The sequence below is a fragment of the Molossus molossus genome, unplaced genomic scaffold (genome assembly GCF_014108415.1).
Source record: "Molossus molossus isolate mMolMol1 unplaced genomic scaffold, mMolMol1.p scaffold_m16_p_21, whole genome shotgun sequence".
NCBI lineage: Eukaryota > Metazoa > Chordata > Mammalia > Chiroptera > Molossidae > Molossus > Molossus molossus.
Window position 1 is genome coordinate 30,595,449 of NW_023425357.1, and position 27,203 is coordinate 30,622,651.

The following is a 27,203-nucleotide window of genomic DNA, read 5'->3' on the forward strand; positions in this document are numbered from 1 at the left end:
GTGCCATTCTCTGGAGCACTGCACTGAGGTGAATTCTCTGGGTAAAATAATTTAGTTCTACCAAATGTTTTTTAGTTCTTTTGGCCTAAATAATGCCTAAATTTAGAATATACTGCATGTCAGACAAAGGAAAACTCCATTTTCTCATGTAAGAGAAAAGAAATAGTTCTTATATTCTGGAGACTACACTACTTAAAACAGATCCTTCCTCTGTCGAATGGAATGACTAAGAAAATAGCAATTTTATCAGCTAAGAAACAGCAGATTCATTGATTGTATCTTTTTGCCCTTTGTAAAGCCAGATAAATATATTGTTGACGTAAGAAACGTCCAAAACTGTAGAGATTTTTTTAGGTTTATTTGAGCCAAACTAACAATTGCCGAGAAGCAAAATCTCAGTAGATTAAGAAAATGCTCCAGAGAATGGCAATTTTGTGGTTTATTTTATGCATTAAAATCAAAGGAGGAGATATAAGAGGGGGTTACATGAAACTCACTGATGGTAGATTAGGGAGGCAGGAGAAAGCAAAACTGCGAAATCTCTGACATTGGATAAAGAGTATAATGGAGAGAAACATACTTCTTTTACATTGGTGGGTATAGGATAGTTAACATTTACAGCACATGGAGATGGTATTTGGGAAACAAGATAACAATGAGGGTTCTTTGGTCTCATGTTCTGGTGGAAGGTTGTACCCATTCAGGTCCAGAAAAGGGGGGTTACTCTGACATTCCGAGGGTATGTTATCTTGGATGCAAAGAGACAATAGACAGTCTTTCTTAAGGTAAAGATAGACTTTTGTCAAGGACACTAGAGGTCTAGGATGTAATTACCCACCATGACCCACTTCTAGTTAGGAATTTTTATGTTCAGACCATCCTATGTGGTTATTTTCTATCTCTGAGTTTGTAGGGTCTGCCATGCAGGCCTCTCTTGAGCTTGTTAGGTTTAGTATGTGTCCCTTTTTCATCCACAAAATCACTGTAATTTCCCCAAAAGTTGGCAACTTTTCAGAGAGAAAATAGTATGTATTTTTACTCTTAAGTAAGATTGGAACATTTTCTGGATTCCCTTCTTCTTATGGAAACATTCACATTCTTAAGCCTCATTGTCTTACCCTACCTCTCCAGCTCTGCAGTACTTCCCACTAGCTCTTTATACAACATCCTGCTTTCCCACACCTACAAATACATAGTGTAGTGGTGTGGGCTTCCAGAGAGTAGCCAGTTACAGCCTTCAGGTATACAGGGCTTATATGTAAATATTAGTTGTTGGTAAAGATTTTAAATTTAGTGATTTGAGCCTGTCTGTTGTGTATCAGTGGTTGAGCGTCGACCCATACACCAAGAGGTCGCCAGTTCGATTCCCAGTCAGGGCACATGCCCAGGTTATGGGCTTGATCCCCAGTGAGGGGCACGCAGGAGAGAACCAATCAGTGTTCTTTCTCATTGCTGCCTCTCTCCCTCTGCCTTCCTCTTTCTCGAAAATCAATAAAGAAAAATTACTTAAAAAAAATTTTAGTGATTTGAGAATTTTCTGCTCCAAAATATCACTCAATAGCTTTCTTTCCCTTTGCACAGCCCACTGCCCCTCTCCCCACTATCCTTTAAGCCTTATTTTCAGGCTTTATTGTTTTTATTAGATTGAACCATAAGAAATTACCAATATTTGATTATGTTTGACCTACAAAAGCAGCAGTTTCATATGGTTCAACCTAATTTTGCTGAGTTTGAATAAATAGTATCTCTTTTCCAGCAATTTCATTGCTGCCCTTTCTGACCTTGACAGAAAAGTTACGAACTAGGAGACAGAAGGAATTTGTCGTTTTAGTGTGAGGTTCTCAACTTGGGGGTCTTCCTGAAAATTTTTTTCCCAGTTTTTTATTTGGCTTACCTGTCCCCGGGACCAAAAGAAGAGAAACAGTTACTTTTTACTTAACTCCTTTACAATAGGGGAAATATAGGACCAGGTGTAAAAATATCAGAGAAGAACTCACCAAATATTCTTGCTTTTTAAAAATTGATTATAGCCCTGGCCCGTTTGGCTCAGCAGTTAGAGCATTGGCCTGTGGTCCAGAGAGACCCAGGTTCAGTTTCTGCTAAGGGAATGTACCTCAGTTGCAGTTTGTCCCCAGCCCCGGTTGGGATCGTGTGGGTGGCAGCCAGTTGATGTGTCTTTCTCACATTGATGTTTCTCTCTCTCTCCCTCCCATTCTCTCTCCTGCTCTATCTGAAGATAAATGCAAAAATGTCCTCGGGTGAGGATTTAAAAAAATTGATTATAGACCTAACCACATTCTCCCTAAATATTTCATTATTCTGAGTCAAGTTGCTATCCAACATTTAATTTATAGAACCCTTTGTATTTCATGTACAGCTCTTGCTAATGGTATGTGGTAGATAGGACAAATATCTACCTTTTTTACAGATCTGAAAAAATGAATCAGATGGCTTGTGATTTGCATAAATATTAAGAAATAACTTAGACTCCAACCCAGATCTTTTAAAAATTCAAAGCCTTAGTTCTTTCCTGTTACCAAACTGCTTTTCTGATAACTTTCACATTTACATATATAATTGTATTTTCTTTTTTGTTGTTGTTTTAAAATATATATATTTTCATATCATTGTTTTTCATATTCTTATATTCCTTTTGCATTTTTATGTAAATCTGTCAACAAATATTTGGACACATACTATGTGCCCATTATTTCTTCAAATAGTTTCATTGTTTCTTCTCTCCTGGGCTCTAATCTTACATAAAGTTGCTTGCTATTGACTCACAAGTCATTAAGCTCTGTTCTTCACCCTTCCCTCCTCCCAAAAGTAGTCACCCGCACATTTCTTTTTTTTTTTATCCTCACCCGAGGACATTTTTCCATTTTTTTGTTCAGGTAGAGTGGGAGGGAGAGAGAGGAACAGAGAGAGAGAGAGAAACATCGACGTGAAAGGAACACATCAAGTGGCTGCCACCCGCACGACCCACAAGGGCCGGGGACAAACTGCAACCGAGGTAAGTGCCCTTCGCGGGAACCGAAGCCAGGTCTCTCTGGACCGCAGGCCGATGCTCCAACCGCTGAGCCAAACCAGCCAGGGCCCGCACATTTCATTTTCATTTGGGATAATTACCACTGCTGTATTTATTTATTTATTTTTGGTACATGCCCCTAGCGGGAACCGAACCTGGGACTTTCTGGTCCGCAGGCCGACTCTCCAACCGCTGAGCCAAACAGGCCAGGGCACCACTGCTGTATCTTGATGTTCACTCATCTTCTGTAGTTTCCAGTCTGCTATTAATGCCATTCAGTGTATTTTTTATTTTAGATATTTTATTTTTTCATCTGTAGAAGTTTTATTTGGTTCACATTTTATTTTTATACATATGTGTGTGTGTGTCTGTGTGTGTATATATATATTATTCCATTTCTCCATTATGTTCATGTTTTCCTTTATATCCTTGAGTTTACTTGTAATAGCTCTTTTAAGGTCTTCATCTGCTAACTGCTGATCCCATCATTGGACATTTCTTTTTTTTTTTTCCTACTGATTAATTTTTCTGCTGGTGGTCATTTCCTGCTCTTTTGCATGTATGGTGATTTTTTTTTATTGGATGCTGGCCTTTGTGAATTTTACATCTTGTGTTTTGAATTTTGTTGCAGTCCTTTAAAGAGTCATATTTAGTCTAATACACAGATCAGTTTGATCCTTTTGAGGCTGTTTTTAACCTTTTTTAAAAAAAATTTTCACCCAAGGATATTGATCCATTTTTGTTCAGATAGAGTAGGAGGGAGGAAGGGAAGGAGAGAAGAAAGGAGAGGTGGGGGGATAGAGAAAGAGAAACATCTATGTGAGAGGGACACATCCACTGGTTGCCTCCCGCAGGATCCCGACCAGGGCCCAGGACGAACCACAACCGAGGTTTGTGCCCTTGACCGCAATCAAACCGGCGACTCATTGGTCCAAGGGCTGACGCTCTAACCGCTGAACCAAACCGGCTAGGGCTGTTTTTAATCTTTTTAAGGGCAAGTCCAGAGCAGCCTTCAGACTGTGCCTAATTTAATTATCCCGCTAAGATGTGGCTCTTCTGGGACTCTTTGCAGTGTCCCGAGTTATATGAGGTCTCTCCATTCTGGCTGGTGGAAATGAACGAATCCCTGCCTTGTGTGAGCTTCAGGAATTATTTGGCCTGTTTGCTTTTATGTTTCATTTCCCACCTCACATAACATAGGATAGGACTTGACTCAAAAGAATCCCTCTGCAGATCTCTTGGGATTTTTGTGCAGTTCTCCTTTCCAGGACTCTGTCTTGCAAATTTTAGTGTGGATCCCCTGAACTTTGATTTCTCTCCTCTCCTCTGCAGGAACAACAGTTTCTATTTGGGTTCTCCTTCCCTGTGCTGCAGCCTAGAAACTATCTCCAGGCAGTAAGCTGGGGTAATCATCAGGTTCACTTGTTTATTTCCCTTCTTTCGGGATTCATAGTCTTAGACTGTCTGTTGTCCAATGACTGAAAAGTATTTCTTATATTTTATCTAGTGAAGTATTATGAAGGCAATTCCTGTAGTAATTAATCCTTCATGAGTGGAAGTAAAAGTAACCATCTCTTGAATTTTAACTTCTGTCATATCAAATGGAAATGAATGGGGAGAAATTATTAGAGAAGGAGATTGAGAATTATTTAGTAAAATTGCAAACATATGTATATATCCTTTGACCCAATAGTCCTACTTCTGAAAAATGTATGATGAATGTGTAGGAGGTGTTTTATTGAAGTATTTTTTTGGTAATAGCAAATAATTGGAAGTACCCCAACATCCTTCAGTAAGAGAGTAAATTAATTATTGTGTTTTATATTTTTTATTTTTTTAAGAAAATATGTGAGGCACATGTATATGTTACCTATTTAACATTTTTGTTGTTAATCCTCACCTGAGGATCTTTTTTCATTGATTTTTAGAGAGAGAGAAAGAGAGAGGTAAGATTTCACTCTTTTTTATTCTTTATTGATTTTTAGAGAGAGAGGAAGGGAGAGGGAAAGAGATAGAAACATTGATGAGAGAGAACATTGATTGGCCGCCTTCTGCATGCCCCCCACTAGGGTTCCCCCCAAATGGAGATTCAGCCCATAACCTAGGCATGTGCCCTGACCAGGAATCGAACTGGCGACCTCTTGGTGCATGTGTCAATGCTCAACCACTGAGCCACACCAGCTGGGCAAGATTTCCTTCTTTTTTACATGTGACTAATATTTCCTTGTGTAAATGTACCACAGCTTTTTTATTCACTCATCTACTGATGGGCACTTGGGCTGTTTCCAGCTCTTGGCTATTGTAAATAATGCTGCAGTGAACATAGGGGTGCATATAGTCTTTGAAATTAGTATGGATATATTCCCAGAAGTGGGATTGCTAGGTCAAAAGGCAGTTCTATTTTTAATTTTTTGAGGAAACTCCATACTGTTTTCTACGGTGCCAGCACTAGTCTGCATTAACATCAACAGTGCATGAGGGTTCCCTTTTCTCCACATACTCTCTGGCACTTGCTTGTTGATTTATTGATGATAGCCATTCTGACAGGCATGAGGTGATATCTCATTGTGATTTTAATATTCATCACTCTGATGATTAGTAACACTGAGCATTTTTTCACATGTCTATTGGCCATCTGTGTGTCCTCTTTGGAGAAGTGTCTATTCAAGTCTTTTGCCCATTTTTTAATTGGGTTGTTTGTCTTCTCATTGTTGAGTTGTATAAATTCTTTATATTTTTTGGAAATTAACCCCTTATCAGATATATCATTGGCAGATATGTTCTCCCATTCCGTTGGTTTCATTTTCATTTTGTTGGTGGTTTCTTTGCTGTACAAAAGGATTTTAGTTTGATGTAGTCCCATTTGTTTATTTTTTTTTCTTTGTTTCCCTTGCCCGAAGAAAGACATTGGAAAAAATATTGCTACAAAAAATGTATAGAGTTTTACTGCCTATGTTTTCTTATAGGATTTTTATGGTTTCAAAACTTACATTTAAGTCTTTAGTTCATTTTGAGGTTATTCTTGTATATGATATAAGTTGGTGATCTAGTTTTATTTTGCGTGTATCTATCTTATTTTCCCAACACCATTTATTTTGAAGAGACTATCTTTACCTCATTGTATGTTCTTGCCTCCTTTTTCAAATATTAATTGATCATATAGGCATAGGTTGATTTCTGGACTCCCTATTCTGTACCATTGATCTACATGCCTGTTTTTATGCCAATACCATGCTGTTTTGATTACTATGGCTTGTAGTATAGTTTGATATCAGGCAGCATGATACCTCCAACTTTGTTCTCCTTTTTCAAGATCGCTGAGGCTATATGGAGTCTTTTGTGGTTCCATCTAAATTTTTGGACTATTCTAGTTGTGTAAGATATGCCATTGGTATTTAATTTGATTTAATTTGATTTAATTTAATTTAATTTAATTTAATTTAAATTTTTTATCCTCACCCGAGAACACCTTTCCATTTTTTGTTCAGATAAAGTGGGAGGGAGAGAGAGGAAGAGAGAAAGAGAGAAACATCGATGTGAAAGGGAAACACCAAGTGGCTGCCACCCACACGACCAACCAGGGCTGGGGACAAACTGCAACCGAGGCACACGCCCTTAGTGGGAACCAAACCCGGGTCTCCCTGGACCGCAGGTCGACACTCTAACTGCTAAGCCCAACCGACCAGGGCACCATTGGTATTTTAATAGGAATTACTTTGAATCTATAGATTGCTATGGGTAGTATCTGCATTTCACTTATGTTAATTCTTCCTATTCATGAACACAGTATATGCTTCCACTTTTTTGTGTCTTCCTCTATTTCCTTTTTCAGTGACCTATAGTTTTCCGAGTACAGGTCTTTTACCTCCTTGGCTAAATTTATTCCTAGGTACCTTATTTTTGTTGCAATTGTAAATGGGATTGTTTTCTTAGTTTTTCTTTCTGATAGTTCATTATCAATCTATAAAAATACCACCGATTTCTGGATATTAATTTTGTATCCTGCTACCTTACCCAATTCATTTATCAGTTTTAGTAATTCTTTGGTGGAGTCTTTAAGGTTTTCTTAAAGATTCATGTCATTTGCAAATAATGACAGTTCTACTTGTTCCTTTCCAATTTGGATGCTTTTTATTTCTTCTTCTTGTCTGATTGCTGTGGCTAGAATATTTTAAAAATTGTAAGATAAATACTTTTTTCTATTGCTCTATGTTGACTAACCTACTTTGGCATTAGAGTTCCACAGGTATAATTACATTATGTGTCAAGAGGGTCGCTTGTCTTATAATGGGGTTGAGCCAAACCTTTTACCAACTTACAAGATAAAAGATTTCCTTTCAGTTAGTATATTATTTAGGGTAAAACTAACTCCCATACCTAACCCCAAAATATCAGTAGCTTAACACAAGAGAAGTTGTGGGAAACTATCAGCCATCTGGTGATTCCGGAGACCCTGGTTACTCCCATCTTGTGGTTATTATTATTATTTTTTTATCCTCACCCAAGGACATTTTTTCGATAGTTTGGGGGAGAGAGAGAGAAACATCGATGTTAAAGGGACACATCAAGTGGCTGCCACCCACAAGACCCAACCAGGGCTGGGGACAAAGGGCAACCGAGGTACGTGCCCTTAGCGGGAACTGAACCTGGGTCTCTCTGGACCGCAGGCTGACACTCTAACCGCTGAGCCAAACCGACCAGGGCTTGTGGTTATTTTTTTAGGGCTTTGGAGGCTTCTGCCCTGAGTCAGAAGCCCTGCCAGCTGCTTTTTTTTTTTTTAAGCCCTTATCCCCTCCTTCTCTTCCTCCTTCCCTTTCTTCCTTCCTTCCTTCCTTTTTATTTATTTATTTTTGTTAATCCTCACTTGAGGGTATTTTTCCACTGATTTTTAGATGGGGTGGAAGGGAGGGAGGGAGAGGGAGCGGGAAAGGGAGAGAGACCCTGATGTGAGAGAGACACATCAATTGGTTGCCTCCCGCATGATCCCAGACTGGGGCTAGACTGGGGACCAAATCTGCAACCCAGGTACATGCCCTTGACTCGGAACCAAACCCATGACCCTTTAGTCTGCAGACCAATGCTCTAACTACTGAGCAAAATTGGCCAGGGCTCTTCTTCTTTTTTAAAAAAATATATTTTTATTGATTTTAGAGAGAGAGGAAGGGAGAGGTAGAAAGAGAGAAGGGGGGAGGGAATGAAACACCGATGTGAGCGAGAAAAATCTATCAGTTGCCTCCTGCATGGGGATTGCCTGCAACCTGGGTATGTGCCCTGGCCCGGAATCCAACCAGTGACCTTTGAGGGCACAGGACGATGTTCATATTCTTAAAAGCTCTGGCTGGTGATCAACTCTACTTTTGTTCACATGCAGCACTTGGATACAGAGGTTACTGAGCAACACACCCCCAGTGACAACTTGACACTATAAAAAGGGGAGCACAAAATGCTAGCAGATTGCTAGCAAGCACTATCACAGTTGTCTGGGGAAGTCAGGACAAGTTCATGTGCCAGTTCTTGATTTGTCATATCAAGAAGTAATGTTCCTTCTCATTTTTTCTTGGAAGGTCAGTGTTGTAAAGCAATCAGTTTTTTCTTTTTTCTTCTCTAAATGTATGGAAAAGGAGACACTCTCTTGTGATCAGTTTTCAGTGTTACAATTGCTTTGATTTAAACTATGGAAGCAATTTCAGCTTTATTTAGTGATGTCAGTTTTAATTTTATACTTGCTGAAGGTCAAGTCTTGTGTCCTGTCCCTGGTAATTAAGCCCCCAGCCCTAGGTCATTAAGACCCCACTCTTTCTTCCCCTTTTCGGTGGCATGGTTTTTAATCCTCCCTCCCTCCTTTTCCTGGCACCTAGGGGATTTCTCTGTCTTCTGACTTCATTTTGCCTTAAAAGGGTCTAGTTTACAGTTCTAAGTGTTTATTGTTGATGGCTTTACAGATTCTGTTCGTTGATAGAGAACACATGTATTGTTGGAACCTGAAGTTATTGACTTTTTAAAAAAATCCTCGTCTGAGGATATTTTTCCATTTATCTTCAGATAGGGGGGGGGGGGAGAGAGAGGAGGAGAGAAGAGAGAGAGAGAGAGAGAGAGAGAGAGAGAGAGAGAGAAAGAGAGAAAGAGAAATATCCATGCGAAAGAGACACATTGACTAGTTGCCAAACTGGCCAGGGCTACAAGCTGTTTTTTTATGTTAATGATAAACTTAATAATAGAGACCTCGTGCTGTGATGTGCCTTTACCATTCAGCTTAGCTTCAGGGCCTTGACCTCAGTATTTGTTCTAAACTTTTATCTAGGGTGAACAGGTTCTCTGTGTATACCACTGTGCCATTCTTCTACCTTTTTTCCTTCATTTCAGTTTTTGGAAAGTTGCCTAATGTCTCTGGATTTAATATAACATTGGAGATAAAACACAGAACTGTTGGAGTCCTGTTCATTTCCTTTTGGAAAACAAAATTAGAATCCTTTTTAAAATTTTGTGGTAAAATTCTTGTTGTCTTTTTTGTTGTTTAGTTAGGGTGCGAGGACAGGATTATTATTTTTTTGTTTTGTTTTGTTAATCCTCACCTGAGGATATATTTTTCATTGATTTTTAGAGAGAATGGAAGCAGGGAAGAGAGACAGAAATATCAATGTAAGAGAGACACATCAATTGGTTGCCTCCTGCATGCACCTGGACCAGGGCCAGAGATCAAACCTGCAACCCTGTTAGCCGATGCTCTAACCACTGAACATACTGGCCAGGGCAGGACAGGATTATTTTATAAAATTCAAGCAGTATAACTGCTAAAGTTTTAAAAAATAGCCCTGGCCAGTTTGGCTCAGCGGTTAGAGCGTCCGCCTGCGGTCCGGAGAGACCCGGGTTCGGTTCCTGCTAAGGGCATGTACCTCGGTTGCAGTTTGTCCCCGGCCCTAGTTGGTCGTGCGGGTGGCAGCCACTCGATGTGTCCCTTTCACAGCGATGTTTCCCTCTCTCTTCCTCTCTCTCCCTCCCACTCTGTCTGTACAAAAAATAGAAAAATGTCCTCGGATGAGGATAAAAAAAATAAATAAATAAAAATAAATAAAAATAAAAAATATATATGCATACACACACACACACACACACATATATGTGTGTGTATGTGTGTGTATTTTTTTAAAGACAGTAGGGGGGAGAGAGAGATAGAAACATCAATGTGAGAGAGAAACATCGATTGGCTGCCTCCTGCATGCCTCCTACTGGGGATCAAGCCCGCAACCCAAGCATGTGCCCTGACTGGGAATTCGAACCAGGACCTCTCAGTCCCTGGGGTAACGCTCAGTCCACTGAGCCACATCAGCCAGGCTTGCTAAGGTTTTTTAAAAAATTGTATTTAATTATGAACTGAGGTCTATTTAATTCTCTGTAAACACTAAATTTAATGATAGCATTTGATAGTCTTCCTTTCTCTCTGCAAGATTCTTGAGTCATCTTTACTAGTGGTCTCCTAGTGGTGTGGTATCTGTGCCAATTTGGCCACCTGGTTCAGAGGTATTCTAACTTTAGTGATGCAGTTTTTCAGTTCAGTAATTTCTTTGTATTGAAACATGCATAAAAGTATGTAGGCATGGGATTAAAGTCACTTAGAAGCATTATAAGTATTTTTAAAATAAAACCATTTAAAAATGGTTGTTAATGTTTCTTCCTCTGTGGTCTTACTATAAATGATGTGAATCATCCATCCAGCTGGGAAAGAATTATACTTACCTTTAGGAAACCCAATTTAAATTATTGGACTTAAATAGTGAGGAAAACTAAGCCACTCAGTTATATCACATACTATTATTTCATAAAGATTTTAGTATCATAGCATAGCAACACATTATCATTGAATTTTTTTTTGTTTTTAGGTATATGTTTTGTAAATGTTATTTTGTATAGAAACAGTCCCTTGAGAAAGAAACTTGCAGTTTCTTAATGGGGTACATTATATTATTAGATTTTTCTAATGTTGAACTAGTGTTCATCTTTTATTTTAGATAGCTAAATTTAATTTGCCATAATTTTACTTAGAAATTTTGAATTTGTGGTCATTAGAATTTAAGGACAAACTTATAAAATGAAACTGTCCGGTACTGTAGTTGAGAAGAATGTTATAAATAATATAATCATACCTTGTAAAAAACTTTTTCTAAAAGATGGCTATAAATGTGCTGCCAACAAAACTTGGTTAATTAATGTTAAGCATTTGTGATATAATAAATAGTAACATTGCCAAGATAATATAACTAGTGGTGGTTTTCAAGATACTTATAATATAGGAGAGTCAAAGAGAAGACTCAGTGTATTAAAAGCATGACTAGTGGGAAAGGCTGCCCTGAGCAGCTGACATTCGTGTTCTTGGCAAATTGAGTTCTTTAGTGAAATGTCTACATTAGCTTAGATTTGTTTTTGAGGGAAATAGGAAGTCACTGAAGATTATTGGGTAGGAGAATGGCATGGTAAAATAATTAAGGAGATTATTCTTGTGACAATGTGAATTAAAGTAAGGAAAATCTGAAGAAGCTCATTAAGTAAACTACTTTTGTGATTAAACTGTGAAGTCAAGATGTGAACTACAGTGGATTAGTAGCAGTGGAGATGGAAATGGGATTGATGGGAGACTCATTACCTAGGAAGAATTTAGAGTGCTTTAATTCATTCATTTGACAAATTTGGGTAAATATTATTTCCTACATGCCTAAAACTTAATGATAGGTGCTGGGAATATGGTGATTATCATACCCTTCTGCTCCTAAAAGACATGACCAGTGCTCTCATGGAGCTTGCCATCTAGTGGAAGAGGTAGCCATTAAAGAATCACAAAGTAGCCCTAGCCAGTTTGGCTCAGTGGTAGAGCATCAGCCCATGGACCAATGAGTCACGGGTTCGATTCCAGCCAAGGGCACATACCTCGATTGTGGTTCATCTCTGGCCCTAGTCAGGGTCTTGCAGGAGGCAGCCAGTCGATGTGTCCCTCTTACATCCATGTTTCTCTCTCCCTTTCTCTCCCTTCCACTCTATCTGAAGATAAACAGAAAAATATCATTGGGTGAGGATTTAAAAAAAAAGAATCACAGCCCTGGCCGGTTTTGCTCAGTGGTTAGAGCGTCGGCCTGCGGTCCAGAGAGACCCGGGTTCGGTTCCCACTAAGGGCATGTACCTTGGTTGCAGCTTGTCCCCGGCCCTGGTTGGTTGTGCGGGTGGCAGCCACTCGATGTGTCCCTTTCACATCGATGTTTCTCTCTCTCTCTCTTCCTCTCTCTCCCTCCCACTCTATCTGTACAAAAAATGGAAAAATGTCCTCAGGTGAGGATGAAAAAACAAAAACAAAACAAAAAAAAGAATCACAAAATAAATGGAAAATTATAGCTCTGATAAGTACTATGAAAGAGAAGTACATGGGTATTTGGCTAATTAGATTGTTGGGAAATGTTTTCCTGAGAAAATGATGATTGAGCTGAAGGAATGGTAGGATTTAACCAGGTGAAGAGAAAAAGTTGAACTGTTAGGCTATCTCCAGACATATATAATCTTAGCTTGTGTGGAAATTGAAATGACAGCCAGGCACTTCAAGCAGTTTCCAGTAAGAGATGTAAATTTGGAACTAAATCTTGAACCGAATCTAAATTTTAGAGTCATCCAGCTTAAAAGGCTATAGTTGGAGGTATGAAAATGGTTGAGCCATCTTAAAGAATGTGTAAATAGAAGAGTATGATTCCAAGGATTGAGCCCTGCTGAATGCTCAAAATTAAGGGTTAGAAGAGGCTTGTTGAGGAAATTACAGGGAACAGGAGTGGTTGAGAGTTAAAAGAAAATATAGAGGAGTTTAGTTGTGGAAGCTAAGGAGGGAAATTTTAGCTGTGGGAGCCCAGAAAAGGAAAATTTAAAAGGTGATAAGTAATCACTAGGGTAAATAGAATAATACAGTTGAGGTTAATGACTGGGTAAAGACTATGGTTTTGGTAAATTATTGATATAACAGTTTTTATAGGACCCAAATTTGAACTATTTGAGACTATTGTAGTCTGTTTCAGAATTTTGACAGTGACAAGAGGTGAGACTGTTTGGAAGGAAAGACATCTCAGTTAAATAAAGATTTGTCAAGGTTAAGGAAATTTATTTTAGTTTAAAGGTGAAGAGAAAGCCACCAGTAGAGAGTGAAAGATGGAGATGCTGGAGAGGAAGAGGGTGAATATAAATGCTCATGAAGAAAGAAAAGTGAAAGAGATTCAAATCAGTTGGGTGTCAGAAACATGATTTATAATTTTTTTTAAGTACTTAAAGGCGATAACCATTTTGAATTTTTTTTTTTTTTTTTAATCCTCACCCAAGGACACTTTTCCATTTTTTGTTCAGATAGAGAGAAAGACAGAGAGAGAGAGAGAGAGAGAGAGAGAGAAACATTGACGTGAAAGGGACACATTGAGTGGCTGCCACCTGTACAACCAACCAGGGCTGGGGACAAGCTGCAACCGAAGTATGTGCCCCTAGCGGGAACCGAACCCGGGTCTCTCTGGACCGCAGGCTGACGCTCTAACCGCTGAGCCAAACCGGCCAGGGTCATTTTGAATTTTATAAACCTATCAGTTCCCAAGAGAGTTGCTATCTTGGGTTTCACTTATGATCCACAGAGTAAAGATGTTCTGCTTTTCTTCTTTTTTTCCTTCTGCAGAACCTTTTCACTCAAGTTAAATTTTAGCAAAAGTAAGTAGAGCCCTGGCCAATTTGGCTCAGCGGTTAGAGCGTCGGCCTGCGGTCCGGAGAGACCCGGGTTTGGTTCCCGCTAAGGGCACGTACTTCGGTTGCAGTTTGTCCCCGGCCCTGGTTGGTCGTGCGGGTGGCAGCCACTCGATGTGTCCCTTCACGTCGATGTTTCTCTCTCTCCCTTCCTCTCTCTCCCTCCCACTCTATCTGTACAAAAAATGGAAAAATATCCTCGGGTGAGGATAAAAAAAAAAAAAAGTAAGTAGAGATGTTTGGCTTTATTATCCACAGTAATTATGTAGCCACTTTCTAAATCGTTACCATGTAGATTAATATGGAAAGGTAGTTTGGGGGTGGAGCTAAACCCATGGGACTTTGTGCCCCCAAAGTAATATTTCATGAGCCTGGGAAGCCTCAAGGAAAGTCGACCAAAAATGGTTTAAATGCCATTCTGGAATAGATCCAAAACAGGAAAAGCACAAGTAGCTACTGGAAAAAAGAATTGTAGCTTTAAGCAAGCAGGATGTCAGCATCCAATAACAAGTTTTTCAATAAATTGTATGATGCCTAAATTTTATCAGTTTGTCATCTAATGTTTATATAGAAACACCTTATATAGAAACTCCATGTTTCTTAGGCTCTGAGTATATAAGCATGCTTAGGGCAACACATTGTATTTCCAGATCCTAGTCCAGTGTTTCTTATGTACTCAATAAATCCTTGATGAAAAAAAGAAAGTAACTTTCTACTGACTAATTAGAAACTTAATTACGTTACGTTTCTCTGCCACCAGTGCAAACAAGGAGTATCTGGTTTTGTATAGGTTGTTTTCAAACTTGGCATCTACTCCACTCTTTGTTTTATTTTGTTTCCAGCAGCATACAAGTTCAAAAACAACACAAAACTTGTGCCATACATTTTTTTCTTATTTTGGTAAAATATGTATAACATAGAATTTGCTATTGTAACCATTTTTAGGTGTACAATTTGGAGTGAATTAAGTACATTTACATTGTTGTGAAACCATCACCACCATCCATCTTTAGAACTTTTCACTATCCCAAACTGAAATTTCATGAAGCACATTAAACAATAACTCTCCATTCTCCCTCTCCCTAGCCCCTGGCAACCACCATTCTAATTTATGCCTCTAAATTTGACTATTCAAGTACCTCATATAAGTAGAATCACACTATATTTTTCCTTTTGTGTGTGGCATATTTCGCTTAGCACAATGACTTCAAGGTTCATCCATATTGGTAGCATGTATCAGAATTTCATTACTTAAAAAGGATGAATAATATATACCATTATATATAGTATATACTCACATTTTGTTCATTCATGATGGATATTTGGGTTGTTTTTACCTTTGGGCTATTGTGAATAATGCTGCTGTGAACATAGATGTACAGATATCTGAGATCCTGCTTTTAATTCTTTTGTATAAACTCAGAAGTGGAATCACTGAATCATATGGTAATTCTGTTTTTAATTTTTTGAGGAACTGCTATACTGTTTTTCCACAATGGCTGCACAATTTTACATTCCCAACAGTGCACAGTCTCAATTTCTCCATATCCTCTCCAACACTTGTAATTTTCTGTGTGTTTTTTTAAAAAAATAATCATTTTAATGGATGTAAAGTAGTATCTTCTTATGGTTTTGACTTACATTTCCCTAATGATAAGTGATGTTGAGCATCAGTTTTCATGTGTTTATTACTTATTTGTAAACTTTCTTTGGAGAAATGTCTATATAAGTCCTTTGCCCATTTTTTTAATCTGGTGAGTTTGTTGTTGAATTGTCAGAGTTCTTAATATATTCTGGATATTAACCTCTTATCAGATAAATGATTTGCAGATATTTTCTCCCATTCCATGGGTTGCTTTTCATTCTGTTGATTGCGTCCTAGGGTATACAGTTGCTTTTAATTTTGATGTTGTCCATTTTATCTTTTTTTTTCTTTTATTATTTTTTGTGTGTTTGTTTTCATTTTCAATGGAGGACATTTTTGCATTTATCTTGAGATAGAGAGGGAGGAAGAGAGAGAGAAACATCGATGTGAGAGAGACACATCGAGTGGTCGCCACCCACACGATCCCAACCGGGGCCAGGGACAAACCACAACTGAGGTTCGTGCCCTTAGCGGGAACTGAACCTGGGCCTCTCTGGTCTGCTGGCCAGTGCTCTAACCGCTGAGCCAAACCAGCCAGGGCTTATTTTTGCTGTCACATCCAAGAAATCATTGCCAAATTCAATGTCATGAAGTTTTTTTCCCCCTGATGCTTTTTTTCCTAAGTGTTTTAGCCCTTATATGTAGGTCTTTGATCCATTTTGAGTTAATTTTGTACATGCTGTTGGTAAGGGTCCATCTTTATTCTTTTACATGAGAATATTCCATTTTTCCAGCACTACTTATTGAAAAGACTGTTCTTTCCTCATTTAATGATCTTTGCACCCTTGTGAAAAATCACTTGACCATATACAGGGTGAGGCAAAAGTAGGTTCACAATTGTTCATATGGAAAATAATACAATAATTAATAAATAATACAAGAATAAATTCTGTGTTTTGCATACTTGCAACTGTAAGCCTACTTTTGCCCCACCCTATATATGCCAAATTTCATTTCTGGGCTCTTTATTGTATTTATTTGCCTGTATGTTTGTCTTTATGCCAGTAAGATACTGTTTTGTTTTTTATCCTCACCCAAGGACATTTTTTGTTATTTTGTTTTGTTTTTTATTTATTTATTTTTTAATCTTTATTGTTGAATGTATTACAGATGTACCTTATTTTTCCCCCATTGACCCCCTCCTCCCCACTCCCGCCCCACTCCCGCCTTTTCCCACACTGTTGTCTGTGTCCATTGGTTATGCATATAAGTTCTTTGGTTTATTTCTTCCCACCCCCCCAGCCCCTTTCCCTTTGAGGTTTGTCAGTCTAGCAATGAATTTGTACTTCTTAATCCCTTCACCTTTTTCACCCATTCTCCCAACCCCCCTCCCATCTGGCAACCAACAAAATGTTCTCTGTATCTATGAGAATGTTTCTGTTCTGCCTGTTCATTTTGTTTGTAGATTCCATTGTTGATAGATATGTATTCATTGCCATTTTGAGAAATCAGCTGACAGCCTTATGGGAACTCCCTTGTAGGTAACTAACTGCTTTTCTCTTGCTGCTTTTAAGATTCTCTCTTTGTCTCGAACCTTTTGCATTTTGATGATGATGTGTCTTGGTGTGGGCCTCTTGGGGTTCATCTTGTTTGGGACTCCCAAGGACATTTTTTGATATTTTGTTCAGAAAGAGTGGGAGGGAGAAAGAGAGAGAGAGAAACACCGACGTGAAATGGACACATCGAGTGGTTGCCACCCACATGACCCATCCAGGGCCGGGGACAAACTGCAACTGAGGTATATGCCCTTAGCGGGAACCAAACCCGAGTCTCTCCAGACCACACAGGCTGACGCTCTAACTGCAGAGCCAAACCAGCCAGGGCAGTAAGATGCTGTTTTGATTATTGTAGCTTTATAATAAGTTTTAAAGTCAATAAGTGTGAGATCTCAAACTTTGTTTAAGATTGTTTTGACTGTTCAGAGTCCCTTGAGATACTATCTGAATTTTAGTGGATATTTCTATTTCTACAAAAAAATAACTTGAGACTTTGATAGAGATTGCATTCAATCTATAGGTCTCTTAGGGGATTGTATTGACAGTATTAAAATTCTTGAATATGGGATGTCTTTTCATTTATTTGTGTCTTCTTTAATTTCTTTTAATATTTTTTCTTTATTGATTATAGAGAGAGAGAGAAACATCGATGAGAGAAAACATGCAACTGGCCGCCTCCTGCATGCCCCCCACTGGGGATCAGGCCTACAACCTGGGCATGTTCCCTGACCAGGAGTTGAAACGGTGACCTCTTGGTGCATGGGTCGATGTTCAACCACTGAGCCACACCGGCCAGGCTTTAATTTCTTTTTTATTATTATTTTTGTTAATCCTCTCCTAAGGATATTTTTTCCACTGATTTTTTTTTTTTTTAGAGGGAGGGAAAGAAAGAGAAACATTGATGTGAGAGAGACACATCAATTGGTTGCCTCTCACGTTCGTACTGCAACCGCGTTGGGGATCCAACCTGCAGCCCAGGTGGGTGCCCTTGATCAGAAATCGAACCTGTGACCTGAGGGCCAACATTCTAACCACTGAGCCACACCTGCCAGAGCTTCTTTAATTTCTTTTAATGTTTTGTAGTTTTCTTTTTTTTTTTTTTTTAATAGGTTTTTATTGATTTTTTTTTAGAGAGAGAGGAAGGGAGAGAGAGGTAGAAGCATCAATCAGCTGCCTCCTATATGCCCCCTACTGGAGATCGAACCTGAAACCTGGGCATGTGCCCTGACTGGGAATCTAACCAGGACCTCTTAGTCCATGGGACAAGGCTTTGCCCCTATGCATCTGCTTCCAGTAAGCCATGATTCTCTCTGTATTTGCCTGTCTCTCCCATTTTTGGCAGGGGTTTGCCTGTGACATTAGTTCTCTGATGGATCTAAGAAGAGTTGTTGATTTTCACGGTTTTTTGTTGTTGTTGTTGTTTTTGGTATTTTTTTTCTTGTGACAACATTTTAAAATATTTGAATCACTAAAAATAACATGGTTCTACAGTTGCCTCCATGCTACACCTTTTATCCCACCCTTCCATCCTTTCCTTGCCATTCTCAGAGTAGTCAGTCTTAGTTTTTAGTTTATACTTCTATTTCTTTATGTACAAGTGAGCAGGTACATGTGTATTTTCTTATTTCCCCTTTTTTTCTTATCCAAAATGTAGCATACTTGCTGTTTTTTTGCTCTTTGCTTTTTTTCATTTAACCTTATACCTGGGAAATCACTTTATATCAATTCATAGAGATCTTCCTTAGTTTGTTTAACCACTCTCCTCTGCATGAATATTTAAGTTATTTGCCATATTTTGTGGTTATGAACAATGCTGCAGTGAATAGCCTTGTTCTTGGGTAGTTTCCTATTGTTGAAGGTACTATTACTAGAAGTGAAATTTCTTCGCTTTTGTTATTGCATCAGCAGCACTTAAGTTCAAAAGGAAACTAAAAACTTTTGAAGTTTTGTATAATTTATTGTTCACCGACATTGATTGGTTCTTCAAAAACCAATTAATAGATGATTCCTCAGGTGCTACTTACTACTGGGTGATGTCAGCTGGCAGAAAAGTCCCACCTAACTGAATTGCTCTAAAAGTAAATGTGCTAAAGTAATACAGGAAGCAGCTCCTTTATTCAGTCAGTAAACTGCTCATTTTAAGCCTCAACATTTATACTATTTGCTAATTATTTTTCTTAGTAATTCTTAGTTGGATTTTTGGGGGCGGGGGTATGTTATGTACACCTGCAAATAGTGTGTGACGTACAAACTTGTTACTCTTGGGGGGGGGAATCTAGACATATATTAACAGTATTTACAAGTTATAAAATTGACACTTGATTAAAAAACAAAAACCTTGTTGCATTATTGTTAGCGAGCGTGGCCTTGATTCTCAAGGACTTCCTATAATGAATTGTTGCTTTTCTCCTATTCAACCCTTATATCTCCCATTTTCCTCAGAGGTCCAAAAAAGCCTCACTGGGATTTGTTCTAATCCTCATTAAGAGCAACATTTTCAATTTAGTTATTTGATATAGTATCTTTAATATCTAACAGCCTTTAGGATTTAGACTTATGTTTTCAAAAATGGTTCAGTATGAGATTCAACTATTCTGGAAACTAATATCTCTAAATGAAGATATCTTGAGTTTTAAAAGGTTTTTGCATTTAATTTCTCAATTCTTGTATGTTATTGCTTTTCATCATTCCTGGTGCAGGATTATTAAGAGTTAACTCTTAATAAATGCAGAACTTGCAGAACACATTTGCCTATTTTCAACCAGTTAAAGATTACTGAAATGCCTTACCCATTGTTTCAAAGGTCTCTTAAACCTTTTAAGAGGATGACTCAAGATAATCTATACAAGTGGTATTTGGGAGGAAATGAAAACAAAACAAAAACATAACTCTGTGTGTGTGTGCGTGTGTGCGTGCGTGTGTGCGTGCGTGTGTGCGTGCGTGTGCCAGGGCATTAATACATAGTTTTAAAAGTCAGCCCTGGGCCCTGGCCAGTTTGGCTCAGCGGTTAGAACATCAGCCTGCAGTCCAGAGAGACCGGAGTTCAGTTCCCGCTAAGAACACATACCTCGGTTGCAGTTTGTCCCTCGCCCTGGTTGGGTCGTGCGGGAGGCAGCCACTCGATGTGTCCCTTTCACGTCAATGTTTCTCTCTCTCTCTCTCTTCCTCCTATTCTCTAAACAAAAAATGGAAAAATGTCCTCGGATGAGGATAAAAATAAATAAATAAATAAAATAATGATTAAAATTTCTTTTTTTTTTTCTTTTTTTTTTAATCCTCACCCGAGGACATTTTTTTTCCATTTTTTGTTCAGGTAGAGTGGGAGGGAGAGAGAGGAACAGAGAGAGAAACATCGATGTGAAGGGACACATCGAGTGGCTGCCACCCGCATGACCAACCAGGGCCGGGGACAAACTGCAACCGAGGTACGTGCCCTTAGCGGGAACCGAACCCGGGTCTCTCTGGACCGCAGGCCGACGCTCTAACCGCTGAACCAAACCGGCCAGGACTAATGAGTAAAATTTCTTAAAAAATAAAGAAAAGTCAGCCCTGGCCGGTTTGGCTCAACGGTTAGAGCATCAGTGCACAGACAGAAGAGTTGCGGGTTCAATTTTGGTCAAGGGCACGTACCTTGGTTGTGGTTCGGTCCCAGCCCTGTTGGGGTCATTCAAGAGGCAAGTAGTTGATGTGTCTCTCTCACATTGACATTTCTCTCTCTCTCTCTCTCTCTCTCTCTCTCTCTCTCTCTCTCTCTCTCTCCCTCCCTCCCTCACCGTCTATCTGAAGATAAGTGGAAAAATAACCTTGGGTGAGGATTTAAAAATAAATAAGTTAAAAAAACAAAAATCAGAGTGCTACCAGGTTTATAATGGAAAACTAATCTCTCAACTTCCAACTCTTTTAACTCTTTATTCTTATATTCACCTAATTTTAAAATAGAATACTTATGCTGTTCTCTTGTTTTTTTTTTACATTTGACATTATGTATTGATTTCTTACAAACTATTTAGTCCTCATAAAACACACTTGAGCCCAGCCAGTGTGGCTCAGTGGATTGAGCAACATCCCATGGACTGAGAGGTCCTGGTTCAATTCCTGGTCAGGGCACATGCCCGGGTCTTGTACTCAGTCCCCAGTGGTGGGGTTGTGCAGGAGGCAGCTAATCAATGTTTCTCTCTCATTGATGTTTCTCTCTCTCTTCCTCTTTCTCTCTTAAAAAAAAAATCAATTAAAAAGTATTTTATTTGTTTGTTTATTTATTTATTTTATTATTTTTTTTATCCTCACCCAAGGACATTTTTCCATTTTTTTGTTCAGATAGAGTGGGAGGGAGAGAGAGGAAGAAAGAAAGAGAGAAACATCGATGTGAAAGGGACACATCGAGTGGTTGCCACCCGCAAAACCAACCAGGGCCGGGGACAAACTGCAACCGAGGTATGTGCCCTTAGCGGGAACCAAACCCGGGTCTCTCTGGACCGCAGGCCGACGCTCTAACTGCTGAGCCAAACTGGCCAGGGCTGTTTTTTTATTTTTAATTTTCATCTGAGGATATTTTTTCTATTTATCTTCAGACAGAGTGGAAGGGATTGAGAGAAAGAGGGAGAGAGGGAGGGAGGGAGACAGAAACATTGACATGAGAGGAATACATTGACCAGTTGCCTCCCATACGGCCTTGACTAGAGCTGAGGATGAACCACAACTGAGGTACGTGCCCTTGACTGGAATCAAACCTGAGACTCTTTGGTCCGTCGGCTGGTGCTCTAACTGCTGAGCCAAACTGGCCAGGGCTAAAAAACCGTATTTAAAAACACATACACACACTTGACAGTATGTACCTATGAAATTGAACTTCATAGAACAAGAAATTCTACAAAGCTAAGGATAAAAAAGACTATGCTGCACCACAAACAGTATTCACACAGTTCAGTAGCTTTATAGTATGGCATTAATGGACTAAGTTCTACAGAAAAATTTTACCTACTTTAATGAGGTCAGTTTTGGTCCATTTCCTTAATGTCTCCTCAGTCTCATTCATCAATCAGGATCATCAACATACTGATACAGTAAACAGTTTTTTAAGAAAGACATAAAATTAATTTCTACTTAGGCTGATGAATTAAAAAAAAAAAGGCAGCCCTGGCCGGTTTGGCTTAGCAGTTAGAGTGTCAGCCCACGGACCAATGAGTCATGGGTTTGATTCTGATCAAGGGCACGTACCTCGGTTGCAATTCGCCCTGGCCCTGTTTGGGGTTGTGCTGGAGGCAGCCACTCAATATGTCCCATTCACGTCGATGTTTCTGTCTCTCTCTCCCCTTCCCATTCTATCTGAACAAAAGTGGAAAAATGGTCTTGGGTGAGGATTAAAAACACAAAGGCAAATTAACAAACCGCCAACTGCCCCTGACAAATTGTGTCTTATGCATTTTTTTAGTTTCAACAGAGAACAAGGAGCAAATCTAAATTGTTGCTATAAGAATGTTTTAGTGTGACATTAGAATACTTAACAGCAAAACGTGATCCTCGCCCTGGCCAGTTTGGCTCAGTGGTTAGAGCGTCAGCCTGCGATCCAGAGAGACTTGGGTTTGGTTTCTGCTAAGGGCATGTACCTCAGTTGCAATTTGTTCCTGGCCCTGGTTGGGTCGTGTGGGTGGCGACCACTCGATGTGTCCCTTTCACGTCGATGTTTCTCTTTCTCCCTCCCTATCTGAACAAAATATCGAAAAATGTCCTCGGGTGAAGATAAAAAACAAAACTTGATCCTCACCTTCATGTTTTGTCATTTTTATTGTTAAATTTGGGTTTTTTTTTTACAGATTACAGTCTTTTACCTACATTTCTTTTGCATTTCTGGACCCATAGTCATAGCCTCTTTTAATTTTGCAGAGTTCTTCTAGAGTCTACATTTTGCTGATTTCTTCTGTGACTCAAACAATTTATCAGACTAGATTTACTTAGAACTTATGTAAATCTGATTTTTAAATTTGGATTTTTTTTTTTTTTTAATTCACAAGAACAGCTAAGAGAATATATCTGGGCAATTCAACAGGGATTCTCCTTAATTGGCATTCAGTTTTTAAGTTTTTCTTGATACCTACTGAAAATGCCATTTATATAAAACACATCAATAAATGTATTTTCTTTTTTATAAACAAGTACATACTGTGTAGCACTAATACAAAAGTTATTCCTTAGACTTGACTTTCCACTGGTCTTAGAGACTTATTCCCCTTTTCTTTTAAAATGATTTTATTGATGTTTAGAGAGAGAGTAAAGGAGAGGGAGAGAGAGAGAAAAACATTGATGTGAGAGAGAAATATCGATCAGTTGCCCCCCTTATGCACCCCACTGGGGATCGAACCCAAAACCTGTTTATGTGCCATGACCAGGAATCGAATGGGCGAGCTTTTGGTGCATGGGACTTTGCTCAACCAACTGAGCCACACTGACCAGGGCTTATTCCTTTTTCTTGATGGTTATCAGAGCCTGGATAGGCTTTTTTGTTAGCAAAGGTGATTAGGATAATTCTGAAAGTTACTTTTTTGAATGTGTATTTTGAAGTCCAGGTTTGGGTGTCACATGTGAGAGAATTCATTAGAAAAAATGTTTTTACCTCATTGTCTGTTTTTCTAAATTAGAATTGGTACAAGATTTCCTCTCAAAGGTAAAAATGAAAATGTGTTTTTTACTCATTTAGGATCTTACTCATGAGTAAACAGTTTTGTCAAAAAATTTTTTCGATGAAAAGAATAAAATACAAAGTTTATCTTTAGTAACCTTAACAGTTCTTGTTAAAGCATTATTAAATACCTTTTTAAAATCTAGAAGAGATGTGTTCTCTAATTTCTTCAGCAATCTTGTTTTCTGAAGCACCCATTGATATCTTAGACTAGGGATTGGCATACTATAGGCCATGGGCTCAGTCTAGCCCACAACCTGTTTTTGTGTCTCTGAAGGTAAGAATGACTTTTACAGTTTCAAAAGGTTGTTAAATGAAGACACTGCAAGATTGTAGAGATTGTATGTGGCCTACAAAGATTAAAATAGTTACTGTGTGTTCCTTTACAAGACAAACTTGTCTTAGACTATAATATAATATACACGCAGCTCTTTTTAAATGTTTTACAATTTATTTGAATTAGTGTTCTCTTTAGTTAGAAAAATGTTTTGCCATAATCTGTTTACATATCCTGCATTTTTTATAGGAATTCACTGATTTGTCAGTCTTTATACTTGGTATGAACTTTTATCGTTAACCAGGGCCAAAAGTGTATGCATGACACCACAGATTTTAATTAAAAACTAGTTTGTGTTTGAGAAAGAGAGGGAAAGAGAGAGGGAGAGACTGCATGTGATTATTCTTGTGTTTACTCTTGGGTATATACATTTTTGTGATACTGCTTTAGGGGTGGTAATGAATTTGAATATCTCCATAGATGCAGTGTTTTCACATTTATACTTTTGCCTGTTTCATATAGAGAACTTCATTTCTTTGAGGCTGTGTTTTAATGTGAAATTGGGTTATATGGTTGGTTTGGTTGAGAGTTTTAATACTGATAGTCAGCTTTGGGCAAAAATCCTCTAGTTACCTGATTATAATACTTTGTCATCATATTTTATTGATTCTAAAACATATGTTTTATTTTTTTCACCTTAACATCTTTGAAATCAGGATACATCTTAAATTATGACATAATTATAATTGACAGTTTTCTCCCCAGTGATACATAAAATATGGTGCATCTTAAAATCAATAAGGTATAGTACATATATTATACTTATTTACATTACTTGTTAGGTGCATTTTCTTTATCCTCTCTTATAGTGATTCCACCCCTTCTTAGTGATTGTGATATTGCAGCCAAAATTGGTTATTTTGGAAATCTTTCATTTAAGGGTTACTTCAGGGTTATTTTGAGTTAGATCACAAATACCATAATCCACATCACTAAAGCAATTTAGGAAAGTAAACAGTTAACATAGTGTATTCTGAAGTAATACAATATCCTGATATGTTACTTTTAGTTTACAGATGACCTCCTGCCTGGTCTTTTCTTTCTTTTTTTTAAATCCTCTCCCGAGGATATTTTTCCATTTATCTTCAGATAGAACAGGAGACAGGAGGGAGGAAGAGAGAGAGTGAGAGAAACATCGATGTGAGAGACATACATCAGTTGGTCACCACCTGCAGGACCCCAAGCAGAGGTGGGGACAAACTGCAACCGAGGTACATGCCCTTGGCTGGAATTGAACCCGGAATTCTTTGGTCTGCCGGCCAACACTCTAACCACTGAACCAAACTGGCCAGGGCTGCAGCCTGGTCTTTCATGTTAGTTACTATTTTGCTGAATATACTATAGAAGAACATTAACCATAAAACCTGTTTAGCTTTAGCCTTAGCTTTGGTTTTCTTGGATGCTTGCAACTGGGAACTCCCTGTGAATTTATAATAATATCCTGTTGATGGGAAATAATTAGAAATTACATAAGTATTGTTTTTTAGACCTTTGGTATCTTCCAAGGTGAGCCACTTTGTATTATAGAGACAATAAGTTTTTTTAAAGCTTATATCAATGGAGAATCATTAAGTCAGTTATTTCAAAAATGGCAAGCCAAATAAAGGGGAAAGAAGGTAGGGATTAATGCCAACTTCGTATATACAGCCATACGTTTTTTATTTAAATCATTGGTTTAAACCTAGTTGTACCAAGGTAGGGTGATTTTTAAAGAATATCAATACCCACATGCCTCAGGTAAATTAAATCGGGATGTCTGGGAGTGGTTGCTGGCATTGAATATTTTTAACCCTTTAAATTACTATTATTACTGTATTACAAAAGCAATGTTTTTATAAATTTACCCACATACTTAGCTCTTTTTATTTTTCCTCTTCATACCTTCTTGCATCTTTAATCTGCTATGTGGGGTGGATCCCTTTCCTTCTGCCGATAATACAGTCTTTAGAATTTCTTTTAGTGAGGGTTTCCTGGTGGCCAAGTGTCAGGTTTTATTTGTGTGGAAATGTCTTTATTCTACCCTATTTTTAATTTATTTTTATCCTCACCTGAGGATATTTTTGCATTTATCTTCAGCTAGAGCAGGAGGAAGAGAGAGAGCGAAACATCGATGTGAGAGAGACACATTGACTGGTAGCCGCCCAAACTACCCTAACTGGGGTGGGGACAAACTGCAACCGAGGCACGAGCCCTTTGTGGGAACCGAACCCGGGACTCCCCAGTCCGCAAGCCAATGCTCTAGCCGCTGAACCAAACTGGCCATGTCTGTACCCTATTTGTAAAAGATATTTTTACTGGATCTCAGTATCACTTACCTATTTCTTGGTAACAAACTATCCAAACTTAATGACACAAAAACACAATTTGCCCATGAGTCTGTGGGTCAGCACTTTGGGCAAGGCTCAATGGAATGGCTTGTCTCTGGTCTACTTGGTGTCAACTGGGCCCATTCATGTATCTGTAGCCACTTGTCAGGTCAGATGGGGACTGGACAGTCCCAGATGGCCTCACTTACATTGCTGGTGGTTTTCTAGAGTAAGAGAGGAAACTGAGCAACATATCTGTCATCATTCAGCTTAAACTTCTTCACATGGTGGCTGTGTTCAAAAAGCATATAGAAATGCCAAGCTCCAGTGCACAAACATTTTTCAAGCTTCTGCTATCGTATTTGCTAAAGTCTTTCTGACCAAAGCACTTCAGGTGGCCATCCCAGATTCCAAAGGGTGGAGGAATTAGGCTTCATCTGTTGATGGGAGGAGTGACAATGTCACATTCAAAGGGGTGTGCATACCAAGTGGGAGGGGTTTTAAAAATCTATCACAAGCCTATATGATCCTATAACCAATGCCACCCCAGTACATTTAATTTTTTTAAATTACCACAGGAATTTAGGTTGGAATATTTTTTCTTCTTTCCGCTGTCTTTTTGCTTACATGGTTGCTATTGAGTCGTTAGTTCATTCCTGTTGCTTCTTTTCAGATTTTCTGTCTTTGTGTTCTCTTATTCGCTATGATTTGTCTAGGTGTGAACTTACTTTCATTTGACTGGCTTGGGATTTATTGAATTTCTTTTGATTCGTTTTATCCTTTCTGGAAAATTCTCTCTCATTATCTGCCTCTGCCCCTGCTCTTTCTCTTATTCTTCTAGAACCTCAATTAAGTAAAATTTCTTGCTGTTTTTTATGTCTATTTTTTTTTTCTGTAAAGGTTTTATTATGCACAGAGTGGGAAGGGTGGGGTCTCAGTTCTTGACAACTGCTTTCCTCTTGGCAGCCA

General features: G+C 38.6%; 1 protein-coding gene across 5 annotated transcripts in view; it reads left to right on the forward strand.

The window, feature by feature from the left end:
* GLG1 (golgi glycoprotein 1) overlaps positions 1-27,203 on the forward strand; it is a 144,197-nt gene that overhangs the window by 11,368 nt on the left and 105,626 nt on the right. Inside the window, exon 1 of one of the 5 annotated variants that reach the window (XM_036273906.1) lies at positions 24,632-24,670. The exons of the other annotated variants lie outside the window; for them this stretch is intronic. Coding sequence (XP_036129799.1) covers positions 24,647-24,670 — 24 coding nt within the window. The 5' untranslated portion in view covers positions 24,632-24,646. Of the gene's footprint in view, positions 1-24,631; positions 24,671-27,203 lie in introns of those variants that run through there. 5 annotated transcript variants of the gene reach the window in all.